Source organism: Toxorhynchites rutilus, chromosome 2 (genome assembly GCF_029784135.1).
Source record: "Toxorhynchites rutilus septentrionalis strain SRP chromosome 2, ASM2978413v1, whole genome shotgun sequence".
NCBI lineage: Eukaryota > Metazoa > Arthropoda > Insecta > Diptera > Culicidae > Toxorhynchites > Toxorhynchites rutilus.
In genome coordinates, this window is record NC_073745.1 from 311,892,080 (window position 1) to 311,914,691 (window position 22,612).

Genomic DNA, 22,612 nt, shown 5'->3' on the forward strand with positions numbered 1-22,612 from the left:
GACTTCTTTTTTGCGTACAATTCCAAGCTGACTGAACGTTGTCTGATAGAAAGAGAGGTTTGCTCCCATACATACAAACATTTTAGAGCTCGCGATAAAGGTGCTTTTATTTGTACATTCCACCCTTCAGCACACGAAAAAGCATTTTTTCTGCTGAAGCTGACTTTAAAGCAGTCATTGAAAAAATAAATTGTAAGCAATCGTAAGCACAGTCCCTTTACCAGAAAATTTCTGCTTCAGTTTATGAAACGAACATGACTTCTGCTGGGTTGTGGCTCAGGGCCACGAGATTTCTCTAGAGGTAAGAGCCGAGCCCTCGGTGAGCAAACAAAATCCATGGGCTCCTGATTTCGACGGGGCATCAAAATCCGTTCAGGAACACCCGGAAAAATGGGAAAACAGTCTGCCCCAATATATAACCGTGCATCACTTTGCCACCAAGACAATCGCCTGTAGCCTGATCCCCCACCATTCTCTCGGGTGTGGAGCTACTAGGCGGAACGGCGGAACGTAATGAAACGAAACGAGACATCCGGGGCACATTCCGCGAGCGAATAAAAATGAAAACAATCTCGCAAAAACCATAAATTTGTTTTCTTTGTGTGTCCCACGCGACCTGTTCCGCCTGCCATCGCCATTGTCATTGGTAGCCTCGTCGTCGTCTTCGTTGACGTTTTCGTCGGAATTCACACTGACACCATCGCCGTCACCCGCATCAGTCTTACCGTAAGCCTGGAGAAAAAGCCGCTTCCGGGGGAGCCCGAGATCCAGCCAGGCGTGTGTCAAAGTCGTCCCGGTAATAGGCAGGAGTGTCTGGAAGGATTTGGGCTCATCACATCTTCAACGGCAAACGGCTGCCCCGAGGCGATCAGTTGGGAACGTTGCTAAATTCAACCCTCAAAGCCTTCTGCTGCTGCCGTGTGCGGAAAAATATTACGATTGTTTCGAATGATCTATTCGTGGCCATAAACAACCTCCGCCACCGCGCGCTGACATCCGTTGTCACCGTCATTTCCGAGCCGAGTAAATTTTACCTAACGATAATGGGCGTGGAGACTTCAACAGCTCAGCCGAGAGGCAGGTGAGTTTGTTAGCAAGGGTTAATGGCTGTCGTGGGCAAGGGATTGTGGGAAGTTTACGATTGGCGCTCGGACAGAAATTGGGGCCCTTCGAGGAGAGTCTTGCGTTTGGCTGATGGCAGATAATGTCTTTCGATTACGGGTCATGTCTAGTTTCAGGCTGGGTATGGTCTCGCATGGGGTTGTAAATTTTTATGGTAAATTTCGGGAGTCCTATATGTTTCCGAAAAGCACGACATTTATTTTCATGGTATTAATTGTAATTCAATTTATTTTAGTAGGATTTATCCAGCCCTTGAGGGATTCAGTGTGATATATTATTGTCTGAAAACATGTTCTCTCGTTTGAGGTTTGATAGTGGACAAATAGCCAACGAAGCTCCGGTATTGCATATCCACGTTGAAAAATATCTAAAATTATTGAACATCGATTCGTTTCTTGTCAGCCTTATCTGATAGAAGCAGATATCAGTGGCCTAGAACAGTTTCTAAGTCAATTTCTATGGATTTTATTGGGCGGTACGAAGGTGTATTTCAAAATTTGTGGCTCAAGACATGCCACGTAACTTTTTCCAGGTCATGGAACAAAACAGCGCCCTGTGAGAACGCACTATTGCTACGGTCTGTGTATTTTTCTTCCTCTGTCTAACCATAACAAGTCCAAGAAGACAAGTTTACGACATAGTTTATGGCGATGCGTGTAACCGAGAGCGGATTTTTCACTTAGCCACGCAAATTCCTAGCCACATGTTGGCGATGGGGCGCCTCTGTTGGGGTATAAAACGAACCAATAGTTTGGTTTTATGGGCTTCTCTGTGGCGGAAGCTTTGCGGCGCGCCCACAACTAATTCAACGAATTCAATCAAATTTTACTGCAGGTCGAGAAATAAAACCATAATCCAAGACCCGATATGGAATTTTCCGAATAGTTGGAATTAGGGTAGCATGAAATGAATCCGTAATTGAAATAACATATCAATATTTTGAGCGACTGGCCGACAGGGCGAATTGACGGATGGATCCATTGGCAAATTCTGTGGGATTTTTTTTGGGTTCGTGCTACATACCAATCAACGGAGCATTTATTGGGGGATGCAATAAAACATTTAGCATTCTCTCTCTGTCGCTCTGGGGCAATTGCTTGCCAGGATTTACTTACCACATAGTGAGTGTCCGAGAAGATATCGTTCTGATCGCTGTCGCCCAGCTCATCCTCCTCATAAATTATACTACTTGAATCGTCTAAATCCTACGGGTTAGGTGTGGAAAATAAAATGTGAAAGAAAAGAAAAGAAAAACGGAACTAAATAGAAAATCAAAACACAACACTACTTACAACTATACTACTTAAACTGCAAACAGAAAGTGACAAATAAAACAGAGAAATCAATAAAGATACAAATAATCAATCATGATATGACAGGTAAACGTAAAGTTTAGCAATTATCTAGTTGAATGCTATTGGTGAGATATAGTAGAAAATGAAATATACAAAAATATATAAAATATGTACAAGTATCATGCTATCTTGCAATTCTATGGTACAGGTAACGCATTACAAAATAAGTTCTCGGTTCGGAATAAGTCAATGAAGTGTGTCAAGAAAGTTGCGGACTCAAACCACACCCGGCAAAACAATTAGAGGAAACCAGTGCGAAGTCGAAATTTGAAAGTGATTTTTCAAATGCTGCAACTTTATGAAAACTCAACGCATGAAGATGAAATATACATCACTTTAAAGCTGAAACTCTCAAGTTTCATATTCTACAAACATATTTTGATTTTGTTGTGTGTAAGTGTGGTGGGAAAAATATCGGAAAGAAATAAAAAATTGTTGTTTTCTGGACTCCCCCAATTTTTTGCTAACAAGGTTTTCAAATTCAATTGACCTCATCAACCAGTCGACAATCCACGATTTCTGAAGAAGCAGCTCATTCGAGCATAGAACGACATGTCAGAAGTCAAGCGGAAATGTGCAGAGTACATTCATACTTTAGTTGACGTTTATCAAGGTCACCAAATATGTAGTTCCAAAATCACTTATCGCACATGTCAGGAGAAGCATCTTTCTCTCCTGCTCGAACTTACGTGCTTCCCCCACATCATTACTATCGTTACTGGGTAAATGATCTTGGTTTGTCCAATTTGGGGTGTTTTTACGCAACTAGTAAATGCAAATCGATTTTTCTTCATGAAAATCACACATAATCGATACGAGTTGGGGTTTGTTGGAAAGCCCCAAGTCTCTAGTTGCTAATACTACCATAAGGTGTTGAAATTATTCAAATTTTTATGTTTTTTAACGATTTTCCTTAAAGAAGACTTATGATCATGGTTTGACCACCTCTGATCATGGTTTGCCCAAAAAAATGATCATAGTTTGTCCGGTTTTAGAAATCTCTATTTTTGAATGAAAACATTCGAATTCACAATTAGATGTTGCATTTATCATTGCTTGAGTTTACTGTCATCATATTGATTCATTCATAATTTAGGCTTTCTTCAGAATATTGCCTTTTCTTGGGCATTTTAGAAGTGTTCACCTCAAAACAATCAACACAGAAAAACCATACTTCTTCTATGCGCGAAGCACACCATAAACAAACATAAACAAACTGCAGCGCGCCAAGCGGTTGCCATAGAAATCATGTGGACAAAACAACATTATTGAATTGGACAACTCATGATCAGAATTGAGTTCATCAAAATGCGTTAATTTAATGGTTTAGCTATGTAAATCCGATACAAATGGTGAGCAAGCATGATGTTTACAGTATTTATAAGTGTTGTAATCCAGAAAAGGTCTGAATACGTGCGAAATAATCATCTGGTGATCGATTAAAAGTTAGCTCGAATGGGGGCGCATTGACACAAATAGAAGGTGTATTTTATAATCCTTTAAAACATGTGATTTCGTAAAAATATACTATCAAACTACTATAAATCATGTAAAAGGCAATTTTATTTATATGTTTCGAAACATTCGAAGGCCTTATTTGACACAGGAGCGCTGAATTAGAGCATTCAAAAAAGTGGGCAAACCATGATCATATTTTCAACTGGACAAACCAAGATCATTTACCCTATTCGAATGAATTTTCGTGAACGATGTGTATTTTTTTTTGAATATCATTTAAATATCCTTTCCTTGCTGTAGAGCTTTTTTTTCGCGAAAACCTAGAATTTGTACAAATTGTGTTTGTGTGTCATTTTGAGAGTGAATGGCTAATATGATTCACTCTAAGATACAAGTGAATAAGGGCTTCGGTATTGTAGACCAGTAACCCATGAAGCAACCCATGCACACTTAAAAACATTTCGCTGGGCAAATGAGGTGATGTTAATAATTTGTTTCCAATCCCCTACGAGAGGTATAGCAAGTTTAGAAGACAGGCCGATGGGTACCACATGAAATGAGAATAAAACTGCATGGTGCATTTTGCTCATCAACATTTGTTTTCGGTTGGGGATGGAGAGTGGGAAGTGAATTTATTTTGAGAATCCCACGCAAAAAAAAATCATAGGTATACATACCAGGCGAACCATCTCATCGACCACATGTTGATATTATATGATTATAGCACAAATGATAAAAAGATCGCTGATGAGCAGTGGAAAAAGTGAACTCAGTACTTATCCTTTTGTGTAGGACCTGACAGCACGCTAATGGAAATGAAAATATTACCTTATACATCTACAACTTGAATTCGAGCACACGATCAAAATGTGATCAACTCAAATTTGACGCATTTCTTATGAGTGTCCATTTCCATTTTCTTATATTGTGTCCATTTCCATTGAGTGTCCGTAATATCACTCATTTTTAGGTGTATGCGTGTGATAACTCTATTTCTTCTATTTTTTGGTTTGGACTTATGCTCTCCAGTTCTCAAAATTACTTCCAAGCAAAAGGAGCAACGCTTGAAAATTGTACTCGCGCTACATAAAAATCAAGGCTATTACCCGCGAAGTTGGCAAAATCGGACTTCCCGGATCAGGAGATTTACACCGTGACGGAAAGATGAAAGATAGCATAATCTCCATGACCATGAAACTATACTTTAGGGTGCCAATGAATGTATGGGAAAAAATCGACCCTAAAATTTCAAAAAGTTACTCTATACAAAATGTTTACCACCTCGAAAAAAAACCCTATGCCAAATATCAGCTCAATTGGACTTAAGAGAGAGTGGCGACAAGCGGTCAAAGTTTGATTTTTTTGTAAATCGAAAATCGGAAATCGGGGTTTTCAAAAAAAAAAATTGATGCCAAATGTCTCAAAATTGCATGACATCGAGATTTACAAAAAAAAAATTTTTTGTTCAAAATCTACTTTTCAGAGGGTGCCAAGAAAAAAATTTTGTTTTTACAAAAAAAATTTTTCGAAATAACAGTAACCCCCTTTGGGTGATTTTTCGATTTTCAAAAAACTCAAACTTTGACCGCTTTGCGCCACTCTCCCTTAAGTCCGTTTGAGCTAATATTTGGCATAGGGCATGGCATAGTGCTTGAGCTAATATTTGGCATGGTGAACATTTTTTTATGAGGTAACTTTTTGAAATTAGAGATGACCATTTTCATTGGCACCCTACTATACTGCCGTTCTACGCATAGTTGTCCCATGTTCCAAAATCAACAACTGAGAAAAACGCAATCAAAATTTTCTAACACATTTGTCTAGCAGAAGCTTCAAGCAATTCAGTTTAGCAATACACCGGGTTTTTTATAAGCACTAAGCTATTGTTTAATGAAATGTGAAGAGATTCCCTCAATTGAAGCAATCTAGGTGGATTAGGGGTTTAAAATGCATGGTGGGACAGTTATGCGTAGAATATCAACATGGGACAGTTGAACTTGATTTTGTTTTTTTTTTAAACTGGGAACAAATAATAAGTTTTTTGTGTTTTTCCAAAAGATTATGCATAAAAATATTCTTTTATGAAGCAAAAGTGAAAATTGACGGCGCCAGTGGTTGTATGGTTAGCGTAACAGCCTCACAATCCGATCGGCCTGGGTTCAATCCCAGCTGGCGTCGTTGGGATTTTCTGAGGCGAAAAATCTCTGGTTACGTCTTCCTTCGGAGCGGAAGTAAAAGAAGTTGGCCCGGCTCATGAGTTGTTGAGTCTGATAGGTAGGAACAGGTGGAGTCGCCTCCCTGATGTCGGTGATTGGCACTAAAGTGGCGGAAATAGGCCGACGAAAAATAAGCGAAGATAAAAAAAAAAAAAAAAAGTGAAAATTGTCAAAAAGTAACATTTAAGAACTATGCGTAAAATGACAATGTCATAGCATAAAAAAGTAAACATAATTGGTGCCGTAGCAAGTGGCATCGGTGTGTAGTATATAGTAATGTAGTATCCCTAGTATCAGTACTGGAGCTTTTTCCTACATCTTGTTCTCTTATTGAACGACGATAAAGTTGACGTTAAGGAGATTGTATTGAAATACTTCGAATCCGGTCATACGTTCATGGCGGCTGACAGTTTTCATGCTGCTGTTGAAACTGCCATGCGACACGACCGAGTAGTGGATTTCGAAGATTTCAAAAAGACTGTTGGAGGGGCCAAGAAGCGCGTCGATGTGATGGACATGCAGAGCATTCATTTTTTTTAAACTGAATTTGCCGTTACTCAATACACTCTCAATAAATTAAATCCGCGGCCATATATTGAGAATATTATATGGGTCAGAATTGCTAAAGGTCGGTATGATATCGGCTATTCTGATGTTGTTGACAGCAAGCAACTGAATTATTGTGTTTTTCTATCTAAGAAACAGCAAACGATGCTTGCAGCTGGTCACTTTTCGTTAGATGACAGCCTGAAGTGGCAAAAAGCTCCGAGAGGAATTCAAAAGCAACGGAAGAAATTGTTATTGGCAGCAATACTTCCAGTTGTTCCAGAAGCCAAGAAGGTTTTTTTCGAGAACATGCCAACAAATTAATGCTTATATACTTCTTCATTTCATAGATCTCCATGAGATCTCCATTTCATAGATCTCCTGAAAATAAAAATTTGAAAAAAACTATACCAAAATATTTCAATGTTTATTATGCTGCCGTCACATTCAATTTACACATTACACTTCCATTAGATTATACCAATTGGGGCTATTCATAAACCACGTAAGTTCATTTTCAGTCAATTCAGTCCTTCTCTTCTTCTCTCTTGATGCATACATTTCTGGATTTTTTTACAAATCGTATACTTTGACCAAATCTCCTCTTTTCCTGAAAGTGTACGTGGTATATGGATGACCCTTTTCTTTCAAAAGCACTCCTAGCAGTTTATATTATTATATGAATAATGCACATAACATTCCTGTACTTGAATCGATTCATTTATTATAGATCTACAAAAAATACATAGTGGGACAGTTATGCCTAGAATATCAACATGGGACAATTGAACTTGATGTTGTTTTTTTAAATACTGGGAACAAACAATAAGGTTTTTTGTGTTTCTCCAGAAGATTATGCATAAAAACATCGTTTTATGAAGAAAAGGGAAAATTGTCAAAAAGTAACATGGGACAACTATGCGTATGGGGGGTCTCCGTAGCCACATTGGTTGCGCGTTCGCTTAGTAAGCGATCGATCGTGAGTTCAAAACTCAGGGCCCTCATTGACCATCTTTGTGTTGTTACAGAATAGCTACGTCCACGCAACAATCATCAGCGATGGAGATCGATCCACGGTCGAAATAAGATCGATTCATCCATACAACTGCTCTGCTCTGCCAGACACATCGGGCTACTGTTCTATAAATAACTCAACAATGATCAAACAACTGTCTCCGCTGTCCGGTTGTCCAACTGGATAATGGAAGAACAGAAAGAATACCCTTACGCCTAAATGGCTACTGTGTGATTGTACCATATGTAATGGTATAGAAGGAATACTGGCGAATGGCAACTGTGTAATGTGCTAATTATAGATATGATAACCATGTGACATGTACACGATTAAAATTCGGCTCTGTTACAGCTAAAATGCTAATGAGCCTTAAATAAATAAATGGGATAAAAAAAAACTATGCGTAGAACGGCAGTATACATGTTACCCAAAAAACACATGGATTGTCAGGCCATCTGCACATGCGTCTGGAATGTGGTGTTTACATCGCCACCGGGACCATCATGGGCCATCGTTGAGCGGATTTGAAAGAAAACGCAAAAATGGTGGAAAGCTAAAGCGAGTTCAAAGCAAACTGGCGTTCTGCGGTTAACAAAGTTGATGAGTTAGCTGTACAAAATTTTCAATCGTTACTTCTCCTGTTTGGACGTTATTTTGAGAATTGGAGAGCAAACGCCAAAATAAAAATAGACGAATCATTGCAAACGATAACACCTACAAAATGAGGTGTGTTTTGTTTTTTTTAATGCACACTCAAATGAAATAAGCCAAATTTAAGTTGGTCAAATTTTGATCGTACTACTCCTTCATAATAGACAGGAAATCGAAGCCATTATAAAGAGGTAAGCTTAATAAATTTCAAAGAAATACCATCCATACCAATTTCACTAGATCAGTGGTTTTCAACCTTTTTGTTCAAATCAACCCCCCAACCCCCCCTTACGAAAATTAATCTCAGTGCTTCACCCCTATATGTATTTTGTAAGAAAGTCTGTAGCATATCGGTGAAATAATGTAAGAACACAAACAGTTTTCATGTTATATTCGTAACAAATGTTATTTTGTACATGTATCCGATTACAAAAAGGTATATAATGTTTAGCAAATCAGTGTGGCATCTGTGCCTTGACTATTTCCGCCAAAACCGTAATTCTTGAGCACGTTGTCGAAAAGCACACCTCATGCCTTCGATATCCACTCTGTTACGGTGTTTTGTTCCTATCAGCAGCATTGTATGAAATCCAGATTCACATAAATTCTAGGCAAAAAACAATAACACTCGTAACGCCTGTTCCCCATATCGAGATAAGAATAAATCATTTGTAGATCGATTAGTTTCTTCTGCAATTGATCCGAAACTTTCGTCAGGAAGTCAGGAAGGTATTTCAAATCATGTTCAAATGTGTACTTCGATAAAAAAAATATCTTTCAAGTTTAACTTGTTATAAAAAGTCTTGACACATGATGTCCTGCTAATTCTGGCAATATTCAAATGTTTAATTTTTGTTCGCAGCTTTTTACTTAAGGGGGTGTTCCAGTGTGGATGCACGAATTTCGGACGTTTTTCTCGAGCTCCGGAATTATCATTGGGGGTCTTCGTAGCCACATTGGTTGCGCGTTTCTTTTAGTAAGCGATCGATCGTGAGTTCAAAACTCAGGGCCCTCATTGAACATCTTTGTGCCGTTGCAGAATAACTACGTCCACGCAACAATCATCAGCTATGGAGATTAATCCACGGTCGCAATAAGATCGATTCATCCATACAACTGCTCTGCTGTGCAAGAAACATCGGGCTGCTATTCTCAACAATGATCATATCAACTGTTTCGCTGTTCGGTGGTCTAACTGAATAATGGAAGAACAGAAGGGATACTATTACGCCTAAATGGCTACTGTGTAAATGTACCATATGCAATGATATAGAAAGGAATACTCTTACGCCGAAAAGTGGCAACTGTGTAATGTGCTATTTATAGATATGATAAACATGTGACATGTACACGATTAAAATTTTGTTCTGTTACAGTTAAATGCTAATGAGCCTAAAATAAACAAATTAGATAAAATATATATATATTTATTTGTTCACAACAGGGTTGCCACATTAAATTCTGTAAAATTTTCTGAAAAAATCAGTCTATCTGGATTTTTAGCCAAAAAATCTGTATAAAAAATTTGTATTGAAAAGTTAAGGAAAGAAACAAAAATAAAGATTTATTTTCACTTTGAACTTATTTTTATTATTCATGGGTTATTAAAGTCGTGTCAATATTACAAATAAATCATAGAAAAAATTTTTCCTCCAACTTCATCCTTGACGTTCATCCTTGAGCCGATATATAGTTCTTCGCTTTCAAAATAGAGTTCATAATTGTGGGAGCCAACCGATTTCCGGGCTTTGTTTTGGTTGTACTTTAAAGCAAAAATATTCGTCAAAAATGTCTTACATACAACCTTAGCAATGGATTCTCATTTCTCATTTCTCATTTCTCATTTCTCATTTCTCATTTCTCATTTCTCATTTCTCATTTCTCATTTCTCATTTCTCATTTCTCATTTCTCATTTCTCATTTCTCATTTCTCATTTCTCATTTCTCATTTCTCATTTCTCATTTCTCATTTCTCATTTCTCATTTCTCATTTCTCATTTCTCATTTCTCATTTCTCATTTCTCATTTCTCATTTCTCATTTCTCATTTCTCATTTCTCATTTCTCATTTCTCATTTCTCATTTCTCATTTCTCATTTCTCATTTCTCATTTCTCATTTCTCATTTCTCATTTCTCATTTCTCATTTCTCATTTCTCATTTCTCATTTCTCATTTCTCATTTCTCATTTCTCATTTCTCATTTCTCATTTCTCATTTCTCATTTCTCATTTCTCATTTCTCATTTCTCATTTCTCATTTCTCATTTCTCATTTCTCATTTCTCATTTCTCATTTCTCATTTCTCATTTCTCATTTCTCATTTCTCATTTCTCATTTCTCATTTCTCATTTCTCATTTCTCATTTCTCATTTCTCATTTCTCATGAGAATCTCATTTTTCGATCTAATTCGACTAATCCAATTGAAAACGACGAAATGCAACAATAACTGCTTCGGTTTCAGTCGTATAGAAAGGTCATGGGCAACAGCATCGAAATTTAAGGTTAAACGATGTTTGACTTTTGGAATATATGGGATCAGATATATTTCAGGGAGCTGAAAGAAGGGAAAGGCGCCAGTGGTTGTATGGTTAGCGTAACAGCCTCACAATCCGATCGGCCTGGGTTCAATCCCAGCTGGCGTCGTTGGGATTTTCTGAGGCGAAAAATCTCTGGTTACGTCTTCCTTCGGAGCGGAAGTAAAAGAAGTTGGCCCGGCTCATGAGTTGTTGAGTCTGATAGGTAGGAACAGGTGGAGTCGCCTCCCTGATGTCGGTGATTGGCACTAAAGTGGCGGAAATAGGCCGACGAAAAATAAGCGAAGATAAAAAAAAAAAAAAAAAAAAAAAAGAAAGAAGGGAAACGCTATGGAGATAAAAATGAAATTCGTAAGAAAGGGTTTCATGGTATTGCTCTAGTTTGTTCCTTGCTCAATATTTCACGCAGTGAATCGGCAAAGCAAAACCAATCGCCACGAAAATGATCCCGTTCTTAAAGTAAATATGTTGAAATTTCCCACATTGCTTCAGCACTTCAGCACTTTTTCCGCCGATGATGATATTTAAAGTAAAACTGTTCCATCGCTCAATATCTGGGTTCCATTCAGTCAACTTGGGCAACCCCGGCTTTGCGACGAAGCGTGCGAAAAGGGACTCTGATCCCACACATATGCTACTCACTAAATAAACAGTGTCCCATGCTAGTCACGGTTTCCTCATCATTTACCATGCAGTTTTTTTTCTTTTTTTTTAGTCAACGCTTTCACATTCCACTTATTCTCAATTCGTTATTTCTTTTTCCGCCGCCAGGTGCTTCAGCACCGGGATACCTGGGATTGCTCTCGGCAAAAGATGAATGGGGATCGTCCCTTGGTATTCAATTTTCACTTTTGTCCCATTTTTCCGCTTCGATACCTTTTTAATCGTGTGTTGTTTAAATAATGAACCATTTTGCGAAAGGGGTTTGCCTGCGTCTGTTTGGAGTAGCGTAGGTTACGGTAGGATTTGGTCTGGGAAATCTAGCACACAGAGCCACGTTTCGTTTGCACTGCGAAGTCTGATATGTATCCGTCAAACGATTATTCTTTTCCTCTTCAAATGAAGGCTCAACGAAAACAGGAGCAACACCAATAGTAACTCTAGGTCAAGAAAGAAACAGCAAATTGCACAACTCAAATTGCTCCAACCACGTAGCGTGATTTTGTCACGTTCTGGGAAATTTTATAGCAACGGCTGGGGACAATAGGAAACAATTTTGAGTCGCACATATTAAATGACATATACAGGCTTGGCTGTCTTGAAGCAAATCCTTCGTTCCCAGAAGGTGGGAGGAGGACGAGGAGGACGGTCGATACAAGTCAAAAGGATATTTTTCATTCTATAAATCTATTATTTATTCACGTCAGCTTTCAGCCTCGAAGTCAAGATACCAAACATCGAATCTGATGAAGGCGTATGGAGTTAACACACGGTGAATTTTTGATCAAAAAGCGAACGAGCCTTCAATGCTCGTTGGAGCGTTGGTAAGGATCGACAAATCGCTCAGAACGCAAACGTGAGCTAGAAAATTGTTATTGCTTATTGATGTTAAAGCTATACAGCTGAAGCTCTATCAGATCAAAAATAACACATCGAAATAAATGCCATCAATCGTTGGGACACTATTGAATGCTGCGCACGGTTTTGACACATCGCTTCCAAAGGAGCTCTACGTATTCGATCAGATCCTTCGCACGAGCTCAGGAACACACTAATAGGAAACCAAGGTGAGAACTCGAACCTGCTTGAAAGTCTGAAGAGGGATTTCACATCTCACAAGAAACTCATTTATTTTCTCAAACAGTCCTCGAGATATGCTCAATTACAATGTGAACACACAGCGCACGTTTCATTCTTCATGTCAGAGCTTAAAAAGTACAATCTTCTGTTGGGGGAGGCGGAAAACATTCCGCGAGTGGTTTTCCCCGGCGAGTGCATGTAAATATTTTCCCGGAAACAATCCGATTCAACGAGCTCAACGCGAGCAAGTGTGTCTCACTCACTTGCACGGAAGCGTGCACACAATACGCATCCACTTTGGTGCGGTAAATGCACTTTGAGCACCACCACATGCCGCAGTACCCTGTTAAGGATCAACATTACATCCCCTTTGTGGGGCGGCAAGGTGCATCCAACGGGGAAGAACTTGGAAACGGAAAATGGTTGTGTTTGCTCGGCTCAGCGAGTTGGAAACGAACTTCTCGTCTGGTTTGCCGTGGTGCATGTCAGAATGAACATCGATTGCAGAGGATTGACAGTGGCAACAATCGTAATGATTGTTTTGGGAGACGAATCTCATAAATGTGTTCATTCGAGTTTGGTTCATGTTGTTATGTTCCTTCACAAAGAATTGCTCTAAAAACAGGAAGGTGTAACAATTCAACAGCAATCTTTGGACATGACATATAGGCGTTGAATAATCACTGGATGTATAGTAAAAGGTGATTATGCTCAAAAATAAATAATACATTACCAAATATTTTGCGTTAATAATAAATTGCGAAAACATTTGAAAGACCCACGACCTCCTTCTCGAAGCACAATTTATGAATAATACATTTCGTTGGATGAAGTGAGAGGAATTTTTATTACACGCCAAACTGCTCTCGGGAAGCTGTACCAAACTAACTAGATGCGCTTTGTAGTGAAAATAATGCTGAGCTCGTCATAATAGTGAAATTTTCCACTTATAAAATATTCTGCCAGCAAGCAAGCGACTCTTGCCGGGATATAACTTCGTCCCACGCCCACACACCTTTCAGCGATACCAAACAGTAATGTTGTAACCTTAACTTCGGTGGGCGGGGGGTTGACGTCGGTAGAGGAGAATATTGCCCCTCCCCCATCGCTATTCCTCTGAACAATTGGTTCAAGCGCGAGGAAACACTACGAAAGTGGTATTGCAATAAATTTTTGCACCTGCTTCCGTGTAAATGTTGCACACACATACACACACACACACACTCTCTCTCTCACACACACACACACACACACACAGGCGCGGCATCCGGTTCACTGTCGCAGTGCTGCTGAGGTGTGTTATTGCCAAGTAACATATCGCTGACAAGGCTGCTTTGGGTCGAGAGAGCTTTTGATTTGTGCTGTGCTAGGAGGAAGTGTTCTTGATCAAGTCGGTGAGATGAAGGAGGTGAGGTTATTGTTAAGTAAGCTTCCGCTTCAGCAGAGTGATGAAGTTTTCGGCGAATGTTTTTACATCACCCACGGGAGCAAATCTTGTGGAATTTAGCTACGGGATGGATAACCCCTTGATTAATTGATTGAATAGTTATAATTTCTGTGCCAATGAACATGCCTCGGCTGCAAATTCGAGAATACGCGTGTGCTAGTGTAAGTTGTATCGGAAAATATCTCGGCCAGAACGGTAATTGCACCCGAAACCCCCGACATATTTTATGTGTGCCTAAAATTACACGGACACGGGAGCCACACAACCAGGACTTGTGTAATATAGATTTTTTAAATGGGGAAAAGCCTTCTGAAACAAAATTTGTTGCATGCTTCTATACCGTATATGGGGGAGTGATCCTGAACCGACCGCCTAAAGTATAAAATAAGACTATTCTCTGTATATTCACTACAAGTTGGTGTTATGGAAGAGAAATATAGACTTAGAAGTAAGACTTTTAACAAAGATTATGTTACATGAGATTATGCAGATGTCATAAGACACTTATGCAAACAACTATTCTGCTTTTTAAAAACAACTACTTCAACATAATTTAAACCAGTAGTTATTCAAATAATGATTTCTGCGTTTCCGAAATGATCAGAACTTTTCACTATAGATAAACAAAGATTTTGTCGCTTGAGACACCTATGCGATTATTCAAATAACATGAGGCAGGTGGTAGTAGGAGGTAGTTCTGATACTTATGAACATGTAACACTCCAAAGTGTTACAATGGCTAAATTCTGCTGTTATGATTTTTGTCCCACATTCCTGTGCATCCAAAGCACTGTGCGTTGTCTTGTGTGGGTGATTACTTTGTTTGATGCTGAGTACCGTTATTTATCACCTATAGGAGCACCGTATTGATTCGTGAACAGGTTCACTAGAAATCACTCTTCGTTTAGGAAAAGCATAAATTGAAATTTTTTGTTTTTTATCCCATTTATTTATTTAAGGCTCATTAGCATTTTAGCTGTAACAGAGCCGAATTTTAATCGTGTACATGTGACATGGTTATCATATCTATAATTAGCACATTACACAGTTGCCGTTCGCCAGTATTCCTTCTATACCATTACATATGGTACATTCACACAGTAGCCATTTAGGCGTAAGAGTATTCTTTCTGTTCTTCCATTATCCAGTTGGACCACCGGACAGCGGAGACAGTTGATTGATCATTGTTGAGTTATTTATAGAACAGCAGCCCGATGTGTCTTGCAGAGCAGAGCAGTTGTATGGATGAATCGATCTTATTTCGACCGTGGATCGATCTCCATCGCTGATGATTGTTGCGTGGACGTAGCTATTCTGTAGCAACACAAAGATGGTCAATGAGGGTCCTGAGTTTTGAACTCACGATCGATCGCTTACTAAGCGAACGCGCAGCCAATGTGGCTACGGAGACCCCCCTATTTGTATATAATTGATACTTGGTTGAGTAAAATATAAGAGTAGCATAGTTTCTTGCTGTGGTGGCTGAGAGCAGACAGACGAGCACAAAGAGTTAATCGTTTTTTTATTAAAAATTTGATTTTTATTTTCTATTTCAAATTGAATATTTCGTTTAACTTTAGTGACTTTAGCACTTATTCTCTGTTGAATCGTTACGGCAAGTGATTGCTACTTCACAAACGCAAAACTGCATGTATGTGTTGCATCAAATACGATTAATCTAATCAATCGCGATCAATGTCAAAGAGTCCTTGATGTCGATATCGTTGAATGAATATCACGAGTAGAGTGGATAAATTTTTTGTACATCATTTTCGACCATTGTCTCGAATTTTTCATCTCTGCACTTGAAAAGCCTTGCTTCTGTATCAAATTACCTTCATACGATATGACTATTAAACTTATTTTTTTCCTCTATTATAGTGACTTTCAACACATTTCGGCTGGTTCGTCATTTTTACTTCCATTTTTGGAAGAATGTCGGGAGTGAGAATTGAACTCGTGATCTCTGCGTGAGAGGTATGGATGGTACCACTACGCCAGATTGCCTCCAAATAAACTTATTATCAATAACATGTATTCTCTTAATTTGGACTATCTGAAGGTTATGGGCAAATTGATTTGGGGCGAATAATCTCTCCGGACCCCGAACACACCCTTCTCTACTTTGTGTGAACATTGCAGTCGGTAACCCTTCCAAAATCCGTACAGAACAAAATTTGTACATGACATGATGAGTATGATTTCCATTTTAAACCGATTTATACTTTCAATAGCCTGCCAGTCGCCCCTGAAACCCTTCCTTTTGAATGTAACCTTCAATGCGAATGCGAACCTGTTTGTCTGTCTGCTTCCCGCAAATATAACGCTCGAGAAAATTTATCCGGGTTAATATTCAACTATCCGACGAAGAAGAAGAAAAAAAAAGAGCAGCTACATTTATGAATATTGATTTCCATGTAAGGCACCATTCTCCTCCGCAGGGATTGTGTGTATTTGAGAACGAAAAAAAAAAAAGAAAATCATCGACTTTCGCCACTAAGGGCGAAGGCAAACGGCGAAGGCAAACAGCGAAGAGTTTTCTTCGAAGACGAAACTCGCACCAAAAAAAATGTCCCATTATATTTCCATTAGGCGCCCGGCTGAAGCCCCAGCAATAGAGGCAGGATACATGCCCGTTACGCGTGGCGTTCAATACGTGCGCGGCTGGGGCAGTGGGCGGCACCAATGGGCGGGTCGATTTGCACATGGTTTTGAATTACTAATGTTACACACATTCGGATGGGATATACGTTGGCTTGTGAGAAGGCCGGGTGAATCCAAATATCATATTCGATACGCCAGTGATCCCTGGAATCCTCCGTCCTGTCTCCGATTCGCAACATTCGCGCGAGGCAGTCAATAATGTTGCCTTCGCGGGAAGATCAAACAAAGCGTCTGACGTGTACAGAGCTCAAATTACCCAAATGCGTGTCTTATCGGGAGTATATTGTTTGGTACATGTGGGGCTATTCAAATATTTATCAACATATCTCTGCGAGAAAAGTGTGCGAACAAATTTTTTTTGGCAGTTGTTTCGGTTCCGCATGTGAGCTGTAATTTACTTGGAAAACCCGTTGGCTTCCGGGTTTCTCACCGGGAATTCCGCTAATTCATTTATTCTAAATATCATACACCCACCACATTCTATTCAACCACTCGACGGGGTAAATCATCATCATCATACGCATTCCAAAACGTGGAAACCATACGGCGAACGTACGAAACGTACTCTTGAGCCGCTCTTGAATCAATCGCTCAGAGTAAAGGGTGTGTCACATCAAATTGCATCACGGAAAAAAACGCTGTAGAAATTCGCCCAGTAGACCGATCCTTTTGAAAATTTTAGACAGTAAAATAAAAACTATTAAACAACATCAAAACCCCGTCCATAAGGTTCTGTACAACGTCAGGTTGTAGTTTTTTTTTGAACAGAAATCCATTTTCTCTTGAAGTCCGCCTCCGATTTGACAACTTTTGGTTCTTGCGGAGGGCCTGCTTCATAATCGCCCAATATTTCTCTATTGGGCGAAGCTCCGGCGCGTTGGGAGGGTTCATTTCCTTTGGCACGAAGGTGACCCCGTTGGCTTCGTACCACTCCAACACGTCCTTTGAATAGTGGCACGAATCGAGATCCGGCCAGAAGATGGTCGGGCCCTCGTGCTGCTTCAATAGTGGTAGTAAGCGCTTCTGTAGGCACTCCTTAAGGTAAACCTGCCCGTTTACCGTCCCGGTCATCACGAAGGAGGCGCTCCGCTTTCCGCAAGAGCAGATCGCTTGCCACACCATGTACTTTTTGGCAAACTTGGATAGTTTCTGCTTGCGAATCTCCTCCGGAACGCTCCGGAACGCTGAATTTGTCCTCTGCGGAGAAGAACAACAGGCCCGGCAGCTGACGAAAGTCCGCTTTGACGTAGGTTTCGTCGTCCACTACCAGGCAATACGGCTTCGTCAGCATTTCGGTGTACAGCTTCCGGGCTCGCGTCTTCCCCACCATGTTTTGCCTTTCGTCGCGGTTAGGAGCCTTCTGAACATTGTATGTACGCAGGCCCTCCCGCTGCTTGGTCCGCTGGACGAATGAACTTGACAAATTCAGCTTATTGGCGACATCCCGGACCGAACTTCTCGGATCACGTCTAAACTGCTTAACTACGCGCTTGTGATCTTTTTCACTGACGGAGCATCCATTTTTGCCGTTCTTCACCTTCCGGTCGATGGTTAGGTTCTCGAAGTATCGTTTAAGTACTCTGCTGACCGTGGATTGGACGATTCCCAGCATCTTACCGATGTCCCGATGTGACAACTCCGGATTCTCGAAATGAGTGCACAGGATTAATTCACGACGCTCTTTTTCGTTCGACGACATTTTTCCAAATTTACGAAAAATTGACAGTGAAGCATGGCCAACGTGATCTATACACTCTTATCTGATTATAAGCGAAAGATGAAGATATAATTCCTAAAAATTAAATTTCTACAGCGATTCTTCCGTGATGCAATTTGATGTGACACACCCTTTACGATACGCTGGAAATATACCAAATCATCATGCCCATCAAGCGTCCACGCGGAAGTTCATCTCCCGCAGATGCATCCCCGGCAACGACGAATCTTATCAGCATCCCATCCTCATGGTCGGGTGACGTGTGAGTGGTGAAAAATGAAACATTAGCTTAGACTTTTTTGTAATCCGTAACTTGTCTCGAGTATCACTTCTCCGTTTCCATGATGGTGCGTAGGGAAGCTGGACCATGTTGGGAGGGGTTTTGTGTGTGCGAGGCACAGTTTCCACGATTTGACGCAACATCAGTCATAGTGAACGAACCAACGTATCAAAAGGAACCTCAACATCGGTGTGTGTGTATTTGTGCATATAAATTTTTTGTCCTGGTGTGTGTGTGCAAATGGGGCGTTGAAAACGTAATTAAAAAGTTTAATTAAAAACTTTGTATTCAAGCTCCAGCACAAAAGATGAATGGTTCAGTGGTTTATCATGGTGATGTGGAGAAAACCAGAATCTGTTTTTGTCCGTGCGTGCGAAACCCTGCTGGTACTCCACAGCTGTACCGATGGGGACACGGGGAAACCGCTATTGGAGCAAATAAGGGGAGGTATCAGGGGAGGGACGACGATGTTTTAGTTTTGTCAGCCGTTAATGATCTTTTTTTTGTGTTGCTGCTTTGTGTGTGTGTTTGTCAGCTGGTGGAAGTGAACTTTCGCTCGTTCCGTCTGCACCCAAGTGCTTCTAAGTGCGGACTCTGAGCGGATTTTTACGGCGGAGTGATGAGTGCAGACGCTATTGCAAAATAATAGAGGAAAATCTCGGAAGCTCTAGAGAACCGAGAGAATAAAAAAAATGGAATGAATTCAATGGAGTTCAGCCATATGAAGCATCATTTTTCACCAGCGGGCTTCCTTTCTTCTCACTCATCCTGCTGGTTTACAGTTTCAGTTAGAGAATCATTGAAAGTTAACCGACTCAAAAAGGGAGGTAGGTCAAGTTGGTGACAGAATAGGAACGTATTACGGCGGAAAGGTGTTTCATTTTAAATAAATTCTGAAGTGACTGAAGTGACAAAACTTCCGGCAGCGGTTGGGAATTATTTATTTTGCAGTGAAGCTCAAGTTAAGGCAAGTCTCAGCAATATTTAATGTCTGTGATTTTATGTTGATCGTGGTGAAGAGGATTCATTTTTTCGTTGTTTGGCACATCTCGAATTTCTCTATTTTTTGACATAGGACTACGTCTTTCATTTCTGTACCGGGTTGTAAGTTCAAAGTTTCGAAAACGAGAGAGTGACGCTGGACTGCAAGGTTTTGAAAGTAAATACCCCTTTAACGGCTGAATGGAGTGGTATAATAATCAATGCATCCGAATGATAAAATGTCAAAGAATTATATGATTGTCACTTATTGGTCCAAACAATCGTTCCAATAGGTTAAAATTGCTTCGAAAGCAAGCTGTTGAAATCATAACAATCTAGCTCATTAATGATGATTGGTGATCGCAATGTGTTCCCGAACACGGACGCAAAATCTAGGCACCTGGAGAAACCGTCATAGCGAGTACATGTAAGCTGTGATTTCTTTTGCTCGCTTGCATTAGTGTTTGGGAAACCAAAGCGGACACACGCAAGGCGTGAGTACTTTCACTCGCATCAGTTTCTGTTCTGCTTTCGCATGGAACAGTCATGAAAAATTGTTTGCGTGTGACTGCGTCCGAGCGAAGGAATATTCGCACCCATTTACGCATTCGGCTTGGTGTTCCCGTGATGCAATCCAATAGCATCAGTTTCTATTCGCATGGAACAGTCATGAATAATTTCCACATCACGATTAAAAACGAAATGAATTTTATGCAATGTTATATAAACTTTATTTCGTTTTCATCGTGAAATGGCGCCCTCAGTTTCTATTCTGCGTATGGAGTGATCATGAAAATTCTTGTGTTATTCTCACGGAAACGAAAATGAATCATGTATTAAACATCTTCAGTTGCTTTTACAAGGCCACTCAAATTCCATCGGTTCGTTTCGGGACCACCAACAAGTTCGAAAGAGTTAAATCATACTCATCCACCCACACACTAACAAGAAAAACTTTCAGCAATCTTTCAAAATATTCATTAATTCATGCATTAATAAGTGATTCAGATGCAATTTCAAATAAATGATTACCGAGCTAAAGGTAGTCCTACGTCTACCTCGCGGTTATATCACATATATGACCCACTTCTTGTTTTTTTTTTCAACTAATCCAAATGCGATTACGTGTGCAAATGCATCAGGTTGAGCCGTTTGCTTCGTGGGCATTTTATTGATACAGTGTATATTTCTACACGTTACGTACTATTCGTGGGGCTCTCTTCCCTCGAACCAAGATGTACACATTTGTTAATGTCATCTGCAGGGAGTAGGTGCCGATTGCCGACCCGATGCTACGAAGTGATCCGCTACTTCGTCCCCGGGGACCGTAGAATGGCCTTGTATCCACATAAATGTGGTGTCCGGATGCGCAATAGTGCAACAGCGTTTGTTGTACCCACAACATTTTTGTATTTCCAAATTTATGTCTGAATAATGGATGGTGTGATCTGCGTATCGAGTAGCCTCGTAATAGTGTACCGATGTGTCAGTTGGATTTATATATACAGCCATTCCATGCCAAACCGATATAGTGGTTCTCAGATTTTCGTGAAAAGTGGTAGTTTTGTTCCTTATTGCAAAACATTAGACCCGTATTTTTTATTTTTTCAGTAGTAAATAAAATTTTCAAAAATTCATAACTTTTGAACTACATACTAGACTAGATTTAGATGATCGACATATCAAATTAAAGCCAATCACCTATTTTTTTTTTAAAAAAATACTATACCTGCAGTAAATTCGAAAAATCTTTTTTTTTTCAATAAATGACTTTGTTCAAAAATTTATTACCTTTGAACTAATCGAATCCTCCGGTTAATCGAGTCAAAACAATTTTTTTCTTTGTTAGTTTTTTTGCATGTTTTTTTTTTGGTTTTTAAAAAATAAAAGAGGAATTTGATTTTTGATTCATCCTCTTAAAGTAAAAAAAACCTTTCTCATATGAAAAAAAAATATTTATCCAGAATTTCTCTGGTAGCGATAGACGATCATATTTGATGAAAAAAATTCCCCTACGCATATGTTCGAATTTCAACAATGACAGAGTTACAGAGCTTTTTTTTTTGTTTCGGACTCTGTTGCTTCAAACTGGCTCTGCATTAAAAAGTACGCTACGGAAGACGATTCTGATGCTTTAATTTGAAAGATGAGAAAATTTAGTACAGTATATAGTAGTGGAACAACAAAATTAGTGAATTTTAATAACATTTTGGAAGTGAAGAACTTAAAAGTTAATAATTTTCAATGTGTTATTATTAATTTTATCCTAAAAACTTATATTAAACTATTCTATCAATTAAAATGAAGTTCTTCAACCGCTCCACAATTTGTTCTTTGACGCACAACTTCTATCTTTCTTAATTTGGCTGCAATATCGATATAAACAATTCCTGGTGAAAATTCAAGCAAAATCTTCAAAAATCACGATTTTTACCCCACTGTACATGTGATAGCCACTTGAACTTCACCTTCACGTTGAAAAGTTTAATTTCTTCATGAAATAAGCCATACTTGAAATATAAATAATTTTTTTTTCCAAACTGAATATAATTGAGTCCAAAATTGTATATAATCGAATCATATATAATCGAGTCTGTATATAAACGAGTCCGACCTGTACTGTATTCTATTAGTCATAGCATTTCATTTGATACCAATATTGAGGGGATTGCAAAAAAATACATAGTCGACCATTTTGTGACGGCGACCTTTTTGAATTTATGTTGTACATAGTGTAGTGTATTCTCCAAATCAAGCCGTTGACCCATTTTTTTGCGGCGGCCAAATTGAATTTTTCAGGATCATGAAATACGCAGTTTTATAATGACAGTAGAATTAAATGTATGTTCCAAATTTCAGATCAATCACTCAACAGGAACGGGGTCA

At 39.4% G+C, this 22,612-nt stretch overlaps 1 protein-coding gene across 12 annotated transcripts in view; it reads right to left on the reverse strand.

Annotated features, from left to right (window-relative positions):
• LOC129770678 (collagen alpha-1(XVIII) chain) overlaps window positions 1-22,612 on the reverse strand; it is a 742,307-nt gene that overhangs the window by 130,394 nt on the left and 589,301 nt on the right. For 11 of the 12 annotated variants that reach the window (XM_055773645.1, XM_055773650.1, XM_055773651.1 and 8 more), the window contains exon 7: window positions 2,238-2,327. The exons of the other annotated variant lie outside the window; for it this stretch is intronic. In XM_055773645.1, coding sequence (XP_055629620.1) covers window positions 2,238-2,327 — 90 coding nt within the window. The remainder of the gene's footprint in view (window positions 1-2,237; window positions 2,328-22,612) is intronic. 12 annotated transcript variants of the gene reach the window in all.